At 40.4% G+C, this 19,335-nt stretch overlaps 1 protein-coding gene across 8 annotated transcripts in view; it reads left to right on the top strand.

Moving 5' to 3' along the window:
* rptor (regulatory associated protein of MTOR, complex 1) overlaps positions 1–19,335 on the top strand; it is a 155,452-nt gene that overhangs the window by 107,264 nt on the left and 28,853 nt on the right. For all 8 annotated transcript variants that reach the window (XM_061770032.1, XM_061770037.1, XM_061770031.1 and 5 more), the window contains 5 exons: positions 1,994–2,112; positions 11,394–11,497; positions 11,639–11,816; positions 11,900–12,010; positions 18,265–18,370. In XM_061770032.1, coding sequence (XP_061626016.1) covers positions 1,994–2,112; positions 11,394–11,497; positions 11,639–11,816; positions 11,900–12,010; positions 18,265–18,370 — 618 coding nt within the window. The remainder of the gene's footprint in view (positions 1–1,993; positions 2,113–11,393; positions 11,498–11,638; positions 11,817–11,899; positions 12,011–18,264; positions 18,371–19,335) is intronic.

The raw sequence follows: 19,335 nt of genomic DNA, 5'->3' as shown, positions 1-19,335 counted from the left end.
ATCAGTTTATAGAAAGTGGTGATATGTTTGATATTCATGTTAATCTTGCAACCTTTGCCAAGAACCAACAGGCACCAAATCAAAAGGTTGCCAAGAAATTATAAAAGCATATATCAAATTCCATAATCCCATAAAATCAATTAAGATTTTTCATCTGCCAGCCATAAATGTCAGTCAGTAAAGTATATGTAGGGCGTACATGGTTACCTATTTACATCTAAAGCCAAAAATGTCCAGTCAGTCATGACTCCATATAAAGAGGGATTAGATCATGGTTTCTCCTGGGACACATCGTCTCTAAGAAAACAGAAATCCCATCAACATTTTCTACTCTGCTGCCCTGCTATACATAAGCCTAACGCAGACATTTTCTTTTGAGATGACATTTTCCTTTGACACCTCACCTCCAAATGTGTCATTGTATTGAAGATTCTCCTCTTTTTAAAGAGCAACATGGATATTTTTAAGTGCTGCTCACACTGCTTACAGCTCATCTGAAGTCTTGACATGTCTCACAGATGAATTTATTTCTGCTTTCCGATGTTCTGATGTTTTTTATGCCCCAACCAAGCACCAAAAATTGCTATGCAAGTATATTATGTTATATGGCAGATGTGGGGAGGCTACAAAACAGCCACGGTGTGGTTCATTGAGCCAAAGGTTAGTCTTTAATTCCACTCAGCGCAAGTCCTCATGACACCAGAGTCCGTTCAGGCCGAGGCAATGAATAATATCCGCCCTCATGTGAACTAATAGAGAATGCATCGTTGTAATTTGTAAGCACCTGTAACTTGGCACAGCTTTTAAATAGGACTGAAACCGTTTTTTTACATTAATCAACAGTCAACATGTTTCTGCATGTACAAGCACACTCACTTGCTGTTGCTTTTCAGATCCTTCTCATCTGCATTTTCACTCCCATTTTTTTCTTGGTGAATTTCCTCCTCAGATTATTTTATTTTGTCTTTGGCCTTTTTCATTTTTCTCACAGCTTTTTCCCTCCTCCATATTGACTCCCCAAACTGTATTGTAGCACTTCATCATCGCCCTCTCCTTTCCTCCTGTGTTCTCCCCTTGTTGTCACAAGGAGTGTGATTCAAGGCCACAACTCACTCACAAGCTGAGGAATATGTGTGCCTCATTGCAGTTTACTTTACAAGGTAAAAGGCACATACGGCATTGGAAAGAAGCTAGATCAAAGATCTGGATTCTGATTTGCTTGGGAGGATGAAGGAAGAACGTGAATTCAGGAGAAAAAAAAAACCTGGAAGAGAATTACAGTGGGATTTGGTCTGGTTTTATTAGGTTTATTAGGTGTAAATCGTGTTACACTGACACAGAAAGAGATTTAGCGGTAGACAAAATGGGTTATGAACAGCAACAGTAATGTGGGATATGTATCTATACAGTGAGCACATGCTAGAAAAGGCAAAAGCCCAGATTGACGATAAGATTGTTGCTGACACAGGGAGCAGGAAATCAACAGACACCTGTAAACTTCCACTAAATGGAAACATGAGCAGTTAAAAACAACTTGGGAAATATTAAAAGGAAGGTCAAAGAACCAAGCTCCATTACTGGTTATGATGAACAAAACCACCATGATCATTTGTATTCACAATAACAACTGTTGTCAGCAATGAATCCTCAGTGGATGAGAAGGTGCTGCCTTGTTGCGCATGTGTGTATATTTGTGTTTTGATTAATAATGTATATTAACTAACACTGGAGGTCATTTTCCCTCTGCTGCCAACTCAACACATTCAGCAGTAGAAATGACTTGGGCGTGCAACATGATGGTAATGTCATGACTGTGGATTATCGTTTGGCTGTTAGCTGCTGTGCTAATGAACTTGGATGGGAGTGATGTGGGGTCACACTAGAGTGAATGCATGTGATCTATTGTGGCGTATTTTAATGCACCACATTATGTATTGAAATATTTCCATCTGTTGGACTCAGCCGTCCGTGCATTTGCTCTCTATATGTTTAGGTGTGTCCTTCAACAGTGTTTACACTCAAATCTGGAGAGTGCTTCTACACCTGGCTGCAGACCCTTTTCCTGAAGTGTCTGACTTGGCCATGAAGGTCCTCAACTGCATCGCATACAAGGTATGTTTTGTATGGGACAGGGTTATGATAGTATTGGATTTTCCATTATAGTTAGTTTTTATCTCGTTTCGACGTTTGTTTTAATTAATTTTTAGAGTAGGTTTGTTAGTTTCATTAGTTATTTTTTCAAAAATGATTTGTTTTAGTTTAGTTTTTATTTATTTCAGTATTTGTTTCAGTTTTTATTCAGGTATTTGTCAACGGTGAGATGGGAAAAAAAAAAATCGCTAAGTATTGTGTTCAAAAAAAGCATTAACTTAATAACTGATGAGCAATCATCCACAAATCAAATACAGGTACTGTATAACAGTCCACAAATTTTGAAGTGCAATAGGTGCACTGCATAATACTGCTTCTAAGGTTAGATTAGATGCATCACAACGTACAGTCAAACCATTCACGAGACACATACTGTAGTATGGCCTTCTGTATGTGTTAATATATTTAACTTACAACAACAAAAAATCAAGTTCTTACTTGGCATGTTTTCCATTCTTTGTTGCTAAATAGGTAACTTCTCAAGTGGACTTTCAGGGTTCTGAAAAGATGCAGAGATACAGACTCTCAGCAGTTAATCCGTTTCTCTGAGTTTTCCCCAAAAAATGAATAACTGACATGCAATAGCTAGTAGGTAGCCCTCTCTCTGCTGTTTCCATTAGCAACGCATAGCAACACAAACAGCTTGGTCATAAAAGTTAGCTTCGCGGCAACACTTGTGCTTGGTCTGGCAAGCCGTCAATACGACGGCGCTGCCCAATGACATCTCTTCTAGGCGACACAGAGTAAGTGAGCTCCAATTCCCAAAGGACTGTTCGACCTTTCTTCCGTAGCCCTTCTGTACCCATTTATTTATCCGAAATGGATTTAAAATCAACGCTGAAAGCTCATGTATGAAATTAATTGACAAAGATTAAAACAAAGGACATTTTCTCTATAATTACAGTTAGATTTAATTATTTTTGTGAACATAAAATGTCATTTTGGTTAGTTTTTTTTGTCATTCGTATTTCATTTATTAAAATGTTTTTTCAATGATAGTTTTAGTTATTTCATTAGTTTTCCTTTACTATAATAACCTTGGTATGGGCGTGTTTATTGGTGCAGTGTGTACGCACAGCGACTGTATGGGAAATGGGACTGCACCTGTGAACACACCCTGACATCACGAGCACTACCACACATGAACAAAAGTGTTGGTACCCCTCTGTCCATTCGTGTTTTTATCGGTTTGTTTCACAGTAGGTACGGTGTTCTTTTCTTTTTACATATGCCAGTATTGTTGGTACCGGTTTTTAAAGAATGGAAAACCTCACTATCATCACTGAAATAATTTCAAACCGATGAGACTGGAATTTGCTGAAATGCATACCTGTATTGACGAGCCAGAATGCTTCTTGTGATGATTGTGTCTTTTTCATGAACATAAAGGTACCAACAATTTTGCATGTTCAGTATGTGCAAAGAAGAGAGCTCTGTACCGACTGTTAAATAAACAGCTGGCTCAGTTATAGGCATGCTTTGCTAATTCGGAAAAGGGTCTCTTGAACCTGTGCTGGGTGCTAAGAAATCTCGAGTATATCAAGGCATTCTGAAGCGAAATGTGCTGCCCAGTGTCAGAAAGCTTGGTCACAGTTGCCGATTATGGGGCTTCCAACAGGATAAAGACACAAACACACAGCTAATGAAAAAAAAAATAATAATTTTTAAAAAAAATAGCCAGGTACAAAACATCAGACTACTCCGAAGTCCTAATATGAATACTTCTTTCGCAGAAGTTGTATTTCAAATATGTCCCTGAAAGAAGCTGAAACACACAGTCTGGAGAAGGTGTCCTTAAAACCTGAGTAGCTTGGATCACTTTGCTCACAAATAATGGGCCAGAATACCTGTTGAGACGGAAAAATACTTGTCGAGACATGCGAAACGTCTCTCTGTGAGTTAAAGAAATCATTTGATTGCCGCAGTTCCCTTAAAGGTTTAGTCCAGGCCATTTTCATGAGAGTGGGAGACCACACATTCTGATTCAGATTCTGATATTTGCGTTTCGGCACCTGTGGATTCATCTCTTCATCGATTTTTTTTTTTTTATTGTTTTATTTTTTTAATTTTTTTATTTTAATTCTCCCAAAAAAAAAATTTTTCTTTTACATTTGGGGGGTGAACAAGAATTTGGGGGGGTTTAAAAATATACAAAAATGTTCTACCCCTCCCCACCCCAAATCCATTTATAATGGGCGTCAAATTTATGTGGATTTTTGCTATTTGCATCGAGCACGGTCCCTATCCTATATCAATCGTGGAGGTCCTTTGTAATTTGTTTTTTAATGTAATTCTGTTGGACTGCAAAAATAAAATAATATTCAATAACTTTATATTTATTACTTTTGTCAGTTTCAAGTTATTTTAGTGATCACTATGGTTTTGTCTTTCATTAACAGAAGGGTACCAACAATTTTGTCCGTGTGTACATATATGTAGATCTTTTTTTTTTTTTTTTTCCCCCCCAACCTATTGTGCCCAGGATCTTCATGGTCAAACTACTTAAAATACTGACTCACTAATAACAAAGTACTTTTCTTTTCTTGTTTTACCTTTCCTCTTTGTATTTCTGTTGTGTTACAATTAATTATAGGTTAGAATTTACTGCTGTACTAACTCTATATTTAAAGGAGAATTTCCAATTCTTGTGTTAAGTGTATCAGCACCTATACCTAATTTTTTCCCACATGGTTTCAGTGAAAAATCAGTTTCCAACACACATGTACCTCCCCACTCACTGGCATTTTGTGTCTGCAAAAAGACCATTACTTTTGTGCAAATGCAATTAAGACCCAATGACTCCCCGGGCTTGGAACGCAGAGCAGTGGATAGTGGCTGTTGAAACTTAAGGAGCCATATTTACCACTATTGGCCACCACTCATCCAAATGCCGAGGCAAGACTTCTTGTTTGCTACCACTAGTACCAATTATTCCCTCCGTTAACTTCAGACAAGTAGCTGTTCTGCGGTGGGCCTCCCGAGTGGAGTGCAATGAAACAACAATAGAATGTGATTTACCACAAAATTAGGCGGCGTACTCTCCTACCACCTATTGCACTGTGCAGTGCTGAAATATACTACCTCGTAGTGTTAGTGGCTCTGTGTCTGCAGCCCTCATGTCCCTGAATGCTTCATCATAAGGTTTTGTTCCCTCATTAAAATCTTGTCTCAAATCCCTATTGATTATTAGTAATATTGATGCAATGCTGAAACAGTGTTGCTTTAACTAGTAACAGTAATGGTCCATGCTCAAAACACAAGTAGGGCAGTATGAATGGATGACCATGCATGACGGTAAACACAGTTCAGTGTCTGGGTTAGGCGAAGTAAAAACGTTTTATCAACACATAACTGAATGGTATTGCTGAGAGTAGTTTTTTTTTTTTCTTCTCTTCTATCCTCCCTTGCAGGGCAATATAGTCAGACTGGAGCATAGCGGCGCAAGATATTTTTTTTTTAATTCCTTGTGTTTCTTAAAATCTCAACATTTAAAAAAAAAAAAAAAAAAAACATTCACATGAAGCTATAATTTGCATACAGTGCCCTTTCAGCACACGCACACCAAGTGTGACTGTCCTCCTGGTTAATTTTCTTGTCAGAATAACGTCTCTCCACTCGTCACAATAAACGTGCACTTGACAGGAGAAGCCATATGAAGCAAATTTTGTTGAGCAGCAAACACACAGCTATAGCCCTTTGTATTGCCATTTCTGAATGAATGTGGCATACTGTACATGTGTATGTCCTACTTTGTAACATTCCTGACATGGGAAAGATAATGCCAGCATTTTTTTTAAATTCCTACTTTAAGACCAGTTATTAAACGTTTGCGATTTTATCTTTGTACATCACAATTCATGAATGGTAGAAGTCCTTTGTTGATTTGTCAAATGAATCTATTCCTAGCTTTGAGGTCAAATGTGTATCAGTATGTTCACACGAGAGGCTCTCACGGGAGTGAATTTTTACACCCACTCCCAGAGATTGATCCCATTCCTTCCCAATCCCGAGTGAGTGTTTAAAAAAATACAAATACAAATCCCGCTCCCTCCCACACCCACAGATTGATCCCAATCCCAAAGCAAAATTTTACAGAATCCCTCTCCAACCCCCCCTTTTTTTTTATTAACTCCCAGTCAAAATCCTGCTCCGTTTTTATTAATAACTAGAAAATCGAAACCATCTTTTCCACTCCCTGTGACTATGTTGTCATAGTTCCAGCTCGCACCCGCTTCCAGTTACTTTCCCTCCTGCTCTTGCCCAATCCTGTGATTAATAGTGAAATTCCCTCCCATCCCCGTGGGAATCCCACAGGACCCACGGGACCCGGTGGGAATCCTGAAAAAAAATGTCAGCCTCTTGTTGACACAACAGGCTTTAAAAAAAAATTGTGCAAATGAACATATCTTCCTCGACTCTCACACACATTTTAGATTTCCAATCAGAATCCTGAAAAAACAACTTTTAAGTAGACTTATTCACACATCCTGATGCTTCCATTCCTCAGTGTAATAAGAATTTTGAATGTACCTTAATGTGTACATCGTTTAAAATCAGTCCTTGTCAATACAGAACCCGGGAGACAACATTATTTTATTTAATATCCCATGTAAGTTGTAAGTCGCACTTGCATCCGTCTTTGCACAACACCTAAGGCGATAATATCATGAGACACGTTCTGTTGCGTTCTGTTTATTTTTGATTTCTTTTTATTTTTTACCATGTGCACAGAATAATGCAGACAGACTTTTGGCAAGTCTTCAACATTCCGGGAGATTTTTAAAAGCTACATTTTTAAGGACAATGTATGTGTAGAGACAAAAAACCATCCATCCATCCATTTTCTGAGCCGCTTCTCCTCACTAGGGTCGCGGGCGTGCTGGAGCCTATCCCAGCTGTCATCGGGCAGGAGGCGGGGTACACCCTGAACTGGTTGCCAGCCAATTGCAGTAGACAAAAAACCTAAACAAAAAATTCCTGGGATGAAAGGAACTCACACCGACACGGAATATTTTCTCATTATTGCAGAGCTCATCAAAGATAACTTAATTACAACATGAATTCAAGGTGACAAGTGTCAGCACTGGTCTTTTAGTTGGGTTTGAACTATATTGATTTCTGGCAAAGAGAACAAGGTCAGCAGTCAATTAGAGTTTATTTGCTTCTAAATGATGAAAGCATTAAATCCTTTTTAATAGCTCAGTTGTTCTGTTCTATTGCATTTGGGTAGAACGTTTGGCTGGTCTTTTCAAATGTACCCGGTATAGGGTTAAGGTTAGATATATTTATTGTTCTTTCTCAAGTTTAACATGTATTATTTTGTTGAACATACAGCAAATGCGACAGGTCACGAAGTTGGCGAGGGTTCACTTGCATTGTCAAACATCTTCCGAGCGTCAATTTCAAAGAGAACGCAATGTCAGGAAAGTACCATTTTAAAAATGAGTGGCAATCTAAAGGGAGGTTTCAACTTTGGATACAGAAAGACCCTGACCACGGCCGTGCGAAATGCCGACTTTCCTCAAAATCATTTGATGTAAACAACATGGGAGAAGTGGCACTGGTAAGCCACATGAAAGGGAAGAAGCATATGTCGGCTGACAAAGAATGTAAAAACACCATCAGCGAGTTTTCAGGTTTCGTTCCATGCACAGTTACTGCACCACAGACTGCCATCGCTGCGGGGTCTGCAATTCTAACGGCGAAGCAGACAAAGTTGGACGTAGCAGCGACAACAGAAGTTCTAACAGCCGCAGTTCCGTGGACATTAAAAGTAATGAATTGTGACTATTCTTACAAGTCGTCGGAGGACGTAAGTCGTCTTTTCAAGTTAATGTTTCCAGACAGCCAGATGACGAGTAAGTGTACGTGTGGTGAGAGAAAGTGCAGTTACGTGTGCACATACGGGCTTTCCCCGTATTTTAAGAAGCTGCTGCTTCAAGAAGTGTCGCAACAAAGTGCATATACGTGCGCGCTTCTCAATAATTTTCTGTGGTCTGACTTAAATGTGCAAATTCTTCGATTTTGGAAATTATGGGAAACGTTTTGGAAAAGTCATGGAAAACTATTGCTAAAAAATTGTACAAAGTCGTATAAGGTTTTTTGTTTGTTTGTTTCTTTTAAACAAATATTGCGATTTTTCTGGAGGTAGTTTGTCTTTGTCTAAATTTCATAACGACTATGCTTGCCTTGGGCCCCCAAAATGACAAGCTACGTACGGCCCTACTTCGAGCCAGCGCCGCCGCTGCTCGGCACGACAACCAAAGTGGTATTAGCCGCTCGTGCATTGATGAAGAAGGCAGCTGCGAGAACTAATGTGAATTGCAGAGTACATTGGCCATCGACACATCACACGTACGTCGCAGTAATACATATGCATGCTCCAATTCGGCGCAAAGCGGCATCAGGTCTTGTCTTCCCCAATATGCCGCTCCCCATGGCTGGAAAAGCCCGTGAGCGTCACTGCTTAACCAGCAGTGGCTGGACGGCGGATTCGAGAATTTTACGGGGGGGTGCTTTGATGCTGCCCTTTCATCCACTGATTATATTGACAAGTGGGTTGCACCTTATCCATACAGCATCTGTAATTTTGATCCGTCCAGCCTGATCACAAATACAGTAGTGCCTTTGAAATACCTTATTGTCTTTGAACCTCGTGTTCCTTGTGGTGGGCTCCCCTCCAATATAAATTCAATTAATATTAATATTCGCTTCACCACATCCTGTTTCAATTAGCCGCTGGCGTGGATAGCCAACTGGCAGCGCCAACCCTTCAACACTATATTTTTCTTTTATACAGGTAAAAAGAAAAAAAAAATACGAGATATGCAGTGGTATTGTCACTTTAGATCTCAAAAGTTTTGTGGCTCCCGGTGTTGTTTGTTTGTTTGTTTTTTCTGGGAGACTGTGTAAATTGCTCTTCGAGTATTTAAGGTTGGCGACCCCTGCCCTCGACCTTTATTTGCTGATTGGTTCAAATTGCCTTCAATAATTGAGTAGGAATATTCCAATAATTTCTTTTAGACCTTTAGCTTGTATCCTTTGAGAGCACTTGTTCTAATAGCATGATGCGTACACACACAAATGTGTTTGCTCAGTTTAATCACTTTCTCACCAACTAATGAGAGAGGAAGTGAGAGGAAACAGGATGACAGGGCAAAGCAAAGCCATCACAATAAGCAGCAAAGCAGCTGTTCGAAGTGATCCCCTTACCCCCATCCCCCATTTCCTGCTAATGAGGTAATTCCTACATATCCCATTTCCACCCGTTAGCCAACAAAGCTTGCGGCCTTTGCATTAACATGTTGGTTACCCCATTTTGACTATCAACGGCCATTGATAAGTCATGAACATGCTACATAAACTGATGAGAAGGTAACATTTACACCAACATGAGTGAGCTCTCTTGGGTTCAGAAAAAAGAAAAGCTCTTGTAATTTCAATAGATGCAGCTGTAATTATTTTGTTTACTCATCAAATGGGCCCCAAAAGCAACATTCAGTGTGGTTTCGCCTTGATAAAACAGTTTCTCAGTACAGTTTCTGGAGTGTAGTTTCCAGCTCACACACACACTCCATTTGCGTTTGTCTTCAGTATATTGCATGTACATCTAGTCAATTTTAATCTGTATTTTTATGTCCTCTATCCTATTCTTCTTGAGTAGGACAAATGTGTTACATTAGTGTCAGAAGCAGTTTACATAATGAGACTGTTGACTGGACCTGCTGCTGTTTGGTTCTTTACTCCTTTATGTAACCCTAACCTTGGCAATTGACATGTTTTTATGGCTGAGAAAAGCATCATCAACCTATTTTTCCTTTTAGACAAACACAAACAAAATAAAGCTGCAGCAATTTTTCAATTAACATAGAAATCAAATTAACGCCAATGCCTGCTAGTAAAATGTGTTTGCTCGAGTTAGCTACATTCACCCAGCAATTTTCTTTCCATCTCTGCTGTTTATCAGGAGTGCTTTGCTTCGAACATCTTTATTAGGTTTCCACCTCCCTCGTGTACGGCCATAAGTATGAGCTTATATTACCAACTCTTTTTAATAAGATACAGTTCGAGAAAGTTAGACAAACTTTGATGCTGCCCTTTCATCCACTGATTATATTGACAAGTGGGTTGCACCTTATCCATACAGCATCTATAATTTTGATCCGTCCAGCCTGATCACAAATACAGTAGTGCCTTTGAAATACCTTATTGTCTTTGAACCTCGTGTTCCTTGTGATGGGCTCCCCTACAATATTAAAACACTTTTTTTTTTTTTTTCAAACTGGTGTGGTCAAAGCAGACTGACAAATATAATTGGGCTTTAACATCAACTAACAATAATCCGTTCAATTTCCAAGCACAAAGAGTACTAGTCTACAGTATAACGTTATTTCTCAGGTGGTAGAGTGGCCATCTCCCGAAGGTTCCAGATTCATTCAGCTGGATTGCTGTTTGATTATTGATAGATTTTAAATCTCTTTGCTTTCCATGCCTTTTTGCACCTCCCTTCCTTCAAGTGTTCAATACTTTTTCCCTGTGTCATTTCACGTTTACACAGAACTTAATTTCTGGTCTTATTTGTTCTACTTTCTTTGTATGTGTGGATTGCTTGGGTTGTTCCCAATATCTGCTGACATTTTCAGGTCAATAGCACCTTTGGAAATATATTTAGTGAGAAAAATGGCGCCGTGTTAAATACTTATTTCAGCCGCTGTAACTGTGTCTCATCTACATAGCTATGCTAGTCACTGACTGTTCTACCGAATTTGACCCAGAGGCAGCATACACACATTGAACAAAAGGGGTCCAGGAACTAACACTTGGTGGACCCCTTATCTCAAAGCCATTCGATCAGATTCAAAATTTTCAATGGTCAAAAAATACTCCTTTCCTCCTAGTAGGACCTGAACCGTTGAAGGACTGTTGTGTGCTGGTACCACTGTTGGCTAACACAAATCTGTGCCATCACTGTATTTCTGCTTAGCTTTTGGTTTTGACATGATAGTGCTTCAGAAGCAACCCGAAACTGGTTATTTCGCGCTAGAACTTCAGTCAACCTATTTACCACGTCATGGGCTGACAAACTTTGTGTGATATTGCTTATTAGGTTAATTAGCCTCTTTTTGCTTGCTTTGATGTCAAATTACTACACATTGTTTTCTTGTACCGCTTTCTCCATTGCCATTGATGAAACCTTGCGTATGATGGTAACCAAATACTTTCTTTTGTGTATTTTTCTACAGGCTATGATGAATGCTCGCCCTCAGAGAATTCTGGACTCTGGATCTCTGACCCAGTCGGCTCCAGCCAGCCCCACCAGCAAAGGCACGCATATTCATCAGGCAGGGTGAGGAACACATGAAACCCCAGTAAACCCAAAAACATCATACTGTTTGACATAAACATCATAAAAGAACAATACCAATCCAATGGTCTCCAAAACAGAAACTTATTTGTTGTTTTTACTTTACTTTATGTCTCCCACTAGTGGTTCTCCTCCCATGCCCAGCACCAGCAGCTCAAGTTTGACCAATGAGGTGCCCAAACCCCCCGCCAGAGATCAACCTTCCACGCGCCCCCCTTACACACCCACACTTGGAGGACAGGCACCTCATTCCCACCAGTTCCCCCGCACTCGTAAAATGTTTGACAAGGGACCTGAACAGGTAGATGAGTCAACTATAGTGTGTGTGTTTGAGACTATGTGTGTGACATGCTTATGTGGTTTTCAATTTGTTTGTTTATTCAGGCTGCTGAGGATGGGGACGAGCCTTGTGGTCACAGAAACTATATCAGTGCTGCCCTGCAAACAGGTCTATGTGATTGGAGTGCCAAGTATTTTGCTCAGCCAGTCACTAAGGTAGTTCCATCCCTTTTTCTTGCTCACCCATGTCTTATTTTACATATTTTCCTGTGCATATCACCTGTCTTATAATTCACCTCATTGAATATGTCTGTTTGAACTACAGGTTATTGCTTTGAAGAATTGCCGCTAATGGTTTTCTTTTTATAAATGTTGCACTTGTTTGCTACACAAGTTTAAGTATGACAAGTAATTGTTCCGTCAATATTCAATTATTAATGTGAATTTGTCACATGTTTAGCCATTGTGTCAAAGGCAACTGAGCCACCTATTGACATGAACTCTGTTATTGAATTTGTTTAAGAGATTCTGGTAAGTTCTCCGGAAGACAACAGCGCAGGGACTAGTCGCAGTGTGAGAAAATGCCTGCTGGTTCTCCACGATGGTTTTGCTGAATAATTGAACTCCTAGACTTCCATAAATTAAAGATAGCGGCCGCAACATTTGTCATATAATATTGAGCTTCTGTCTGTTTTAATGTCCTGAATACACATTTCGCTCTCGCTAAAATAAATAAACGTCGAGCTAGAAGTAATGATTTGAGTTGATAAAAAAAAAAAGAAAAGGAAGACAGAGAGTACTTGCATACATTTAAACTGCTATTTCCATGAGTGACAGTGTGATACAACCTGAAAACTATTGTTAAATTTAGAAGAGAGATAAAGTATATTTAAAAAAAAGTATATTTAAAAAAAATAATTGAATAATTGAAAAAAATCCGTAGACAAGTGAGCGTCAGAGGTGAAGTTAGCCAGCATTTGGCATTGAATCACACAAATGTCTGACAATAATTTGCACATTTGTTCATCTTCGATCATCGTGTCTCACTTTTGTGGTGTGTTGCTTTCTCATCTCTGTTCCACATACACACTTAACTCACTGTGGAGATATGAAAATAATCTCCCACTATCGTAGCTTGCGACCAAGGTGACTGTTGTTGCTATTTATTTATTTTTTTCTACAATGTTTGAAGAATAATAGGTAGATGGTTGTATTGGTGAAAGGTAGGTGGAGGGCAATGTTTTATTTTGCGAGCCAGCTGAAGGCTTTCTGCACCTTGACAGACCATGTTCTCTGCGTGGTTGTAGCCTGCCGTATAGTGGCTTCAAGTACTGTTAGTACAATCAGTGATAGCAGCAAGTTATTGATTTTAATGATCAGACGACAGTTGCTAAATTCAGCTGCAAAATTGGGAACCGGGCGCCGGCCGGCCACTTTGTTCTTTTATCTTCTTGAGCAGGTAGTGATGACGCTTGAAGGTGCAGATAGAGAAGGTCAACTAAAACTAATGCGCACTGCAGTGGAAGAAGGCGGAGTCTGAAGTGGCTGCAGTAGGTGATGAAAGCAGAGAGATGATTGGATGGGAAACGGGTTGCGTGAAGAGTTAGTAAAAGCGCTCACAGCGGAGATTACGCTGCCTCTGCAAAATTTTGAGTGCTGCCATAAAACGTCGGTAACTTTGTTACGAAATCTTGCATGTGTGCATGAGTATGCCTCAAAGTCTGAGCACAGGTTACCATATCACTGTGTCAGCAGCAAGGGCTGAAATGTATGTATGTATGTCTGCTTTAGAAGTGTGCTGAATGCAAGGACATCTCTCCACCTTGTTTTTGTTTATACAGTCTGTGTGTGATTTGTGATGTATGGTATATGAACATGAACTTTTGTGTGAGGCACTTTCTCACATTGTGATGGAAACTGATTTTGAAGCGCTTGCCATAGTAAGCCAGCATTAAAGGGAAGAAAGTAAGAGCCTTTATTTGTAAAAAAGAATTACAGTGGGAAAGCAAGGCTGCATACTAGGATATCAGTGCTTCTGTTTACTGTGTCATGTACCTTTATACAGTACATCCAATTTCTCTTCCAACAGTAATATACCGTATTTTCACAACCATAAGGCGCAATTAAAAGTTGTACATTTTCTCCAAAATGGGCGGCGCGTGTGCACCGAGTTCCAAAATCTGTAAATGTTGTTGTGTGACTTTGATGAGCACTCCGCTTGACTGACTGGGAGCATTTCCTGCTCACACGCTGCTTATACAGAGGAAAAGCGGACGTGGTTGAGGACAGCATGCGGACGTTAAAGGGGGAAGGGTGTGTGTGAAGGAGGACGCTAAAGGCACGCCCCCAGTAGGTATATAGTGCCGGTATGTGTATTTTGCACAACATCGGTTTGGCTAAGGACCCCCGAAAATGGCACCTACGAAGAGACGCGCTTACGAAGCACAGTTTAAACCGCAAGCTATCAGTTGCGCGGAGGAACATGGGAATCGAGCAACCGCGAGAGAATTCAAGATCAACGAATCCATGGTTCGCAAGTGGAGGAAGCAGGAAGACGAAGCTGAGTTTCCGCAGAAACAAGGCGAGGTGGCCCGAGTTGGAAGACCAACTCGAGCAATGGATTAATGAGCAAAGAACAGCCGGGGGAAGCGTCTCTACATTCACCATTTGACTGAGTGCAATAACTCAGAGCTTGCCATCATTCCGGGAGGCTTGACGAAGGAACTCCAACCGCTGGACATCAGTGTAAACGGCGTTCAAAGTGAAGTTGCGAGCGGCGTGGGAACGATGGATGACAGATGATGAACGCAGCTTTACTAAGACTAGGAGGCAGCGCCGGGCGAGTTTCGCCACAATTTGTGAATGGATTGTGGATTATTGGGAAAACGTGTCTGCTTGCACTGTTGTTCGCGCTTTCGTAAAAGCCGGCATCATTTCTGAGGAGCCGCACGGCAACGAGACTGACTCTGACAATGACGAGAGGGAACCTGCCGTGTTTGATGGAGAACTTGCTGTTCATTTCGGATACAGAACATGAGGACTTTGATGGATTTGTGAATGAGGATTGCTAAAAAAAAAATTAAGTGAATACATTGTTAAATACTGCGCCCAATAATACGGTGCGCCTTATGTATGCGTTAAATACAGAAATAGACCCCGTAACTGAGACTGCACCTTTTAATGTGGTGCGCCTTATGGTCGTGAAAATACGGTACACAACCGTGCAGACAAAACACCTTTGTCATTCATTTTACTGTAGTTTCACAATCTTTTCACTACTCTACAATATAAAATAGGCCCTCATGTATACAGTAAAATGCAGCAAGAAGAGTTCTTTCTTGGAATGTCAACCTTTCAGTGTGGAGTTTGCATGCTCTCCTTGTGCTTGTTTGGCTCTCCCACCGGGTTCTCCGTCTTCTTCCCACTGTCCAAAAATATGTATTAATTGAATTGAATTGAAGACTGTCAGCACTGATCAGATGATAACCAGGCAAGGGTGTATCTCACGTTTTGCCCAAGTGAGCTGAAAAAGGCTCTATTCCCATAACAACCAACTCACCACAAAAACTTCATGCCTTGTAGGGTTTAAGTGTGGAAATTGACTTGGCCAGTGGAAAACCTTCTACTCTTTGTCCCTGATGAACTCCTTCTTTGTTGTTTTATGTGTTTGGGTCATTATCTTGCAACATGATGAAGGCTATCCCACTGAGTTTGATTGCATCTTTATTTAAATTTGCACTCATAATGTTGCAGTACACTTCTGAGTTCATTTTGCCGCTGTCATTGTGCGTTAAATAAATATAACTACCGCATTTTCACGACCATAAGGCGCACCGTATTAAAAGGCACAGTCTCAGTTACGGGGTCTATTTCTGTATTTAACACATACATAAGGCGCACAGTATTATTGGGCGCAGGCAAGGTAAAACATACGATAGCTTAAAACATACGGTAGCATGCATGCACGCTAAAACAATGAAGATTGAAGCCTGACCTTCCAACTGCTGTTTTCCTTGAAGACTCTAAATTAATACAATTGTTTTAATTTTCTTTTCTTAATGTCTGTACATAATTTTAGACTTATTTTACCTGAAGAATACTCATAACATATACTGTGATTATCAATGAGTTTGACTAATAAAGTACATTTCATATTTCTTAGGGGTGTCACTAAAACTGCAGTGCTCAACATAAATCCCCTTCCTTGAAAAACATAAGCCTTTTATCCATTTTTTCAATAGTTGTATATTTGAATCTTTTAATCTAAGCTTTAGCAACATTAAATGGATTTTTTAGAAAAATGGCATTTTTGTGTGTCCACATTGACGACTCATTTGCAATCGATGGCCTACATTTGGGGGAGCATTTTGTAGTGCCGTTTCTGAAAGGATCCAAGGGTTTTTCACTTATATTGAGCAGTGTTTTACACTGTCAAACATAATATTCTAAACATGTGTTCTAATTTAATTATTAGAATAACATCAACCTCAGTTGTCACCTTTGATGGGTGAGCAAACCTGCAATCAGGCTGTTGCTGTTCAAGTAACACATGACGTGTTTGGTTTTAGCTAACTTGGTAACCAATCACATACGGACATAATATTTGGCGCTTTTTCCTCTTTTGGCCGTTCCGTGTGCATGTCATTTCACTGACAATCAACAGTGTGTGGAGCTCTATAGATATTGTGCGCCCACACGAACAGGTCTCACCCCAAGGCCCGATTATACACATTTACGGCCGACACAATGCAGAACCACATCCCTGCGAGCCACATTAACAGCTAGCCCCTTACCTTGACATACACACGCATGATTCCTTGCCTCTCAGCTACGGGAATAACAACACTGGCCTGCCTGCTACATCCTCTCCACACGCTCAGACAGAAATTGTAAAGCCTGATGGTAGAGTTTATGTTACACGAAACAAGCTGACTATCTGCCTTTGTGGCAATGGCTATACAAAAAAAAGAAACCACCTCTGAGACAGTGAATGTGTTGTATTCACCTTTAAACAAGCAGAATGATGACAGTGCAATATAGTCTACGTTAGTGAGTATTGAGCGCTTTACATTCTTTAGACATAAAATGCCTTGCTGAAATGTGCTTTAATCAGCACACTCAAAAGTCACTCCGTTTGCTCTCTTGTATAAAGTGCTTATCTGCCTTTCAACTATCACAAATATTAACTGTTATTATATTGTTATATAGTTTTTTCTTTTACTTTGTCGTTGTGTAAAATAAATAATCTGACGCATGGCTTCAGTGTGACAATGTGATGTGACATGATTACGTTACTAATGTTTTATAGGACTAGTTACATAAGCACACAGAATGCATGTGTGGTTCTATCTCTGACCGAACGATCTGGCCTTTTTAAGTGTGTGACTGTGTCAGTCAACATGGAAACAGTCACTCATTTTCTCAAGCTTTCAGTGGAACATTTTTCAATGGCTTAGTCAGTGATGTGATCTTAACCTAATAGAACATGCTTTTCACTTACTGAAGGCAAAAGGCAACAAAACCCACATAGCAGCAGCAAGTACAAGTGGCTTTTGTGAAGATCAGGCAAGCATCTCCAGCGAACTCAAAGAAATTGGTGATGTCTGATGGCTACATACTTACGCAAAGGATTTATTTTCTTTTTTAAAATTTTCTATTTAAAGTGATGCTACACTTTGTGTGATACCCTGCATAAAATGTAATGGACAAACCTCTTAAAGGTGAGTCTACATGTCATTCACATCCTTTATTTCCAATCCATTGCAGTGGCGTGTGACGCGAAGAATCATGAAAACTCAGTAATTGTCTGCATACTTCTGGACATAAATGTACTTTATCTTATCTTTTGATTGTCGTAATGTTTTTGTATTCTAAGTCCAGTTTATAGCTGTTGTGTCTGGATATGGGAAATACTTGCTGAATCGACAAGTGTATGAAGGGTGTAACACATTGAATCGTCCAAAAGTTCTGTGAACAATATCAGAATCAGAATCATCTTTATTTGCCAAGTATGTCCAAAACACACGAGGAATTTGTCTCCGGTAGTTGGAGCCGCTCTAGTACAACAGACAGTCAATTTACAGAACACTTTGGAGACATAAAGACATTGACAAAAAAAAATTGTGCAAAAAGATGCAGAGTCCTCTAGCACTTAGAGCAGTTCGAATGACTAATATTGCAATAGTCCGGTGCAATGACCATTGTGCAAAGGGCGCTGAGACTTCAAGGAGTGTATGCGGTTTAAAGTGACGAGTAGTGCGATAATCTGGGACAATGTTGGTTGTGCAAATGTTACAGATACTCCTCAATCAGTGTGCAAATGGAGCAGATGCTACTCTGGTCCTCTCAAAATTCTTCTTCTTGTCCACCAGAATTTGCCATATATTTCTCTGTCTAGCTATTCACCCACTTAAGTTCTTTCACACCAATGTATTATGTCTCAGTCATTGTCCTTGTATTCACACTGTCAGATCCCAGAGGAGCATGACTTGCAGAGTCAGGTGAGGATGGAGCGGCAGTGGAGATTTCTGAGAAATGCACGCGTCAAAAGGCAAAGCAGAAGCATCACACAAAGAGGTCAGTCCCTCACTCTCAACCGCGCACAACTTTATCTATGTTTCTTCATTAACATGCTTAAATTTTGCTTATCCACTGGTCTCACGAAAGAAATGTTTCTCCCATTGTCATTAGGTAACTTGTGTTTTCTAATACGTAATAGACGGGGTAATTCAAAGCCATTAATATGTGGACAAAGCACCAAGTTGGACTTGAACTCTGTTGTCTTAAGTGCTATCAGGCCATAAATACCCTTCAATATAAAAGAATAGATTAAAATATGGTAGTACTCTTGCAAGACAATTATTTATTTATTTTTTTCTTGTCTGGCTGGGAGAACACGGGCTGCTCGGTCCCTGTACGACCGGAGTCAGAGTTTGGTCCGCATATTCGGCAGTAAGTCGGACTTGTTCCCGGTGAGGGTTGGACTCCGCCAAGGCTGCCCTTTGTCACCGATTCTGTTCATAACTTTTATGGGCAGAATTTCAAGGCGCAGCCGAGGCGTAGAGGGGGTCCGGTTTGGTGCCCTCAGTATTGCATCTCTGCTTATTGCAGATGACGTGGTTCTGTTGGCTTCATCAAGCCGTGACCTCCAACTCTCACTGGAGCAGTTCGCAGCCGAGGGTGAAGCGGCTGGGATGAGAATCAGCACCTCCAAATCTGAGACCATGGTCCTCAGTCGGAAAATGGTGGCGTGCCCTCTCCAGGTCGGGTATGAGATCCTGCCCCAAGTGGAGGAGTTCAAGTATCTTGGGGTCTTGTTCACGAGTGAGGGAAGAACGGAACGGGAGATCGACAGGCAGATCGGCGTAGCGTCTGCAGTGATGCGGACTTTGTATCGGTCCATTGTGGTAAAGAAGGAGCTAAGCCGAAAGGCGAAGCTCTCGATTTACCGGTCAATCTACGTTCCTACCCTCACCTATGGTCACGAGCTGTGGGTCGTGACCGAAAGAAAAAGATCCCGGATACAAGCGGCCGAAATGAGT

The sequence above is a fragment of the Phyllopteryx taeniolatus genome, chromosome 4 (assembly GCF_024500385.1).
Source record: "Phyllopteryx taeniolatus isolate TA_2022b chromosome 4, UOR_Ptae_1.2, whole genome shotgun sequence".
NCBI classification, from domain to species: Eukaryota; Metazoa; Chordata; class Actinopteri; order Syngnathiformes; family Syngnathidae; genus Phyllopteryx; species Phyllopteryx taeniolatus.
Note: the sequence above shows the minus strand (reverse complement) of the source record. Positions and strands in the feature narration are given on the sequence as shown.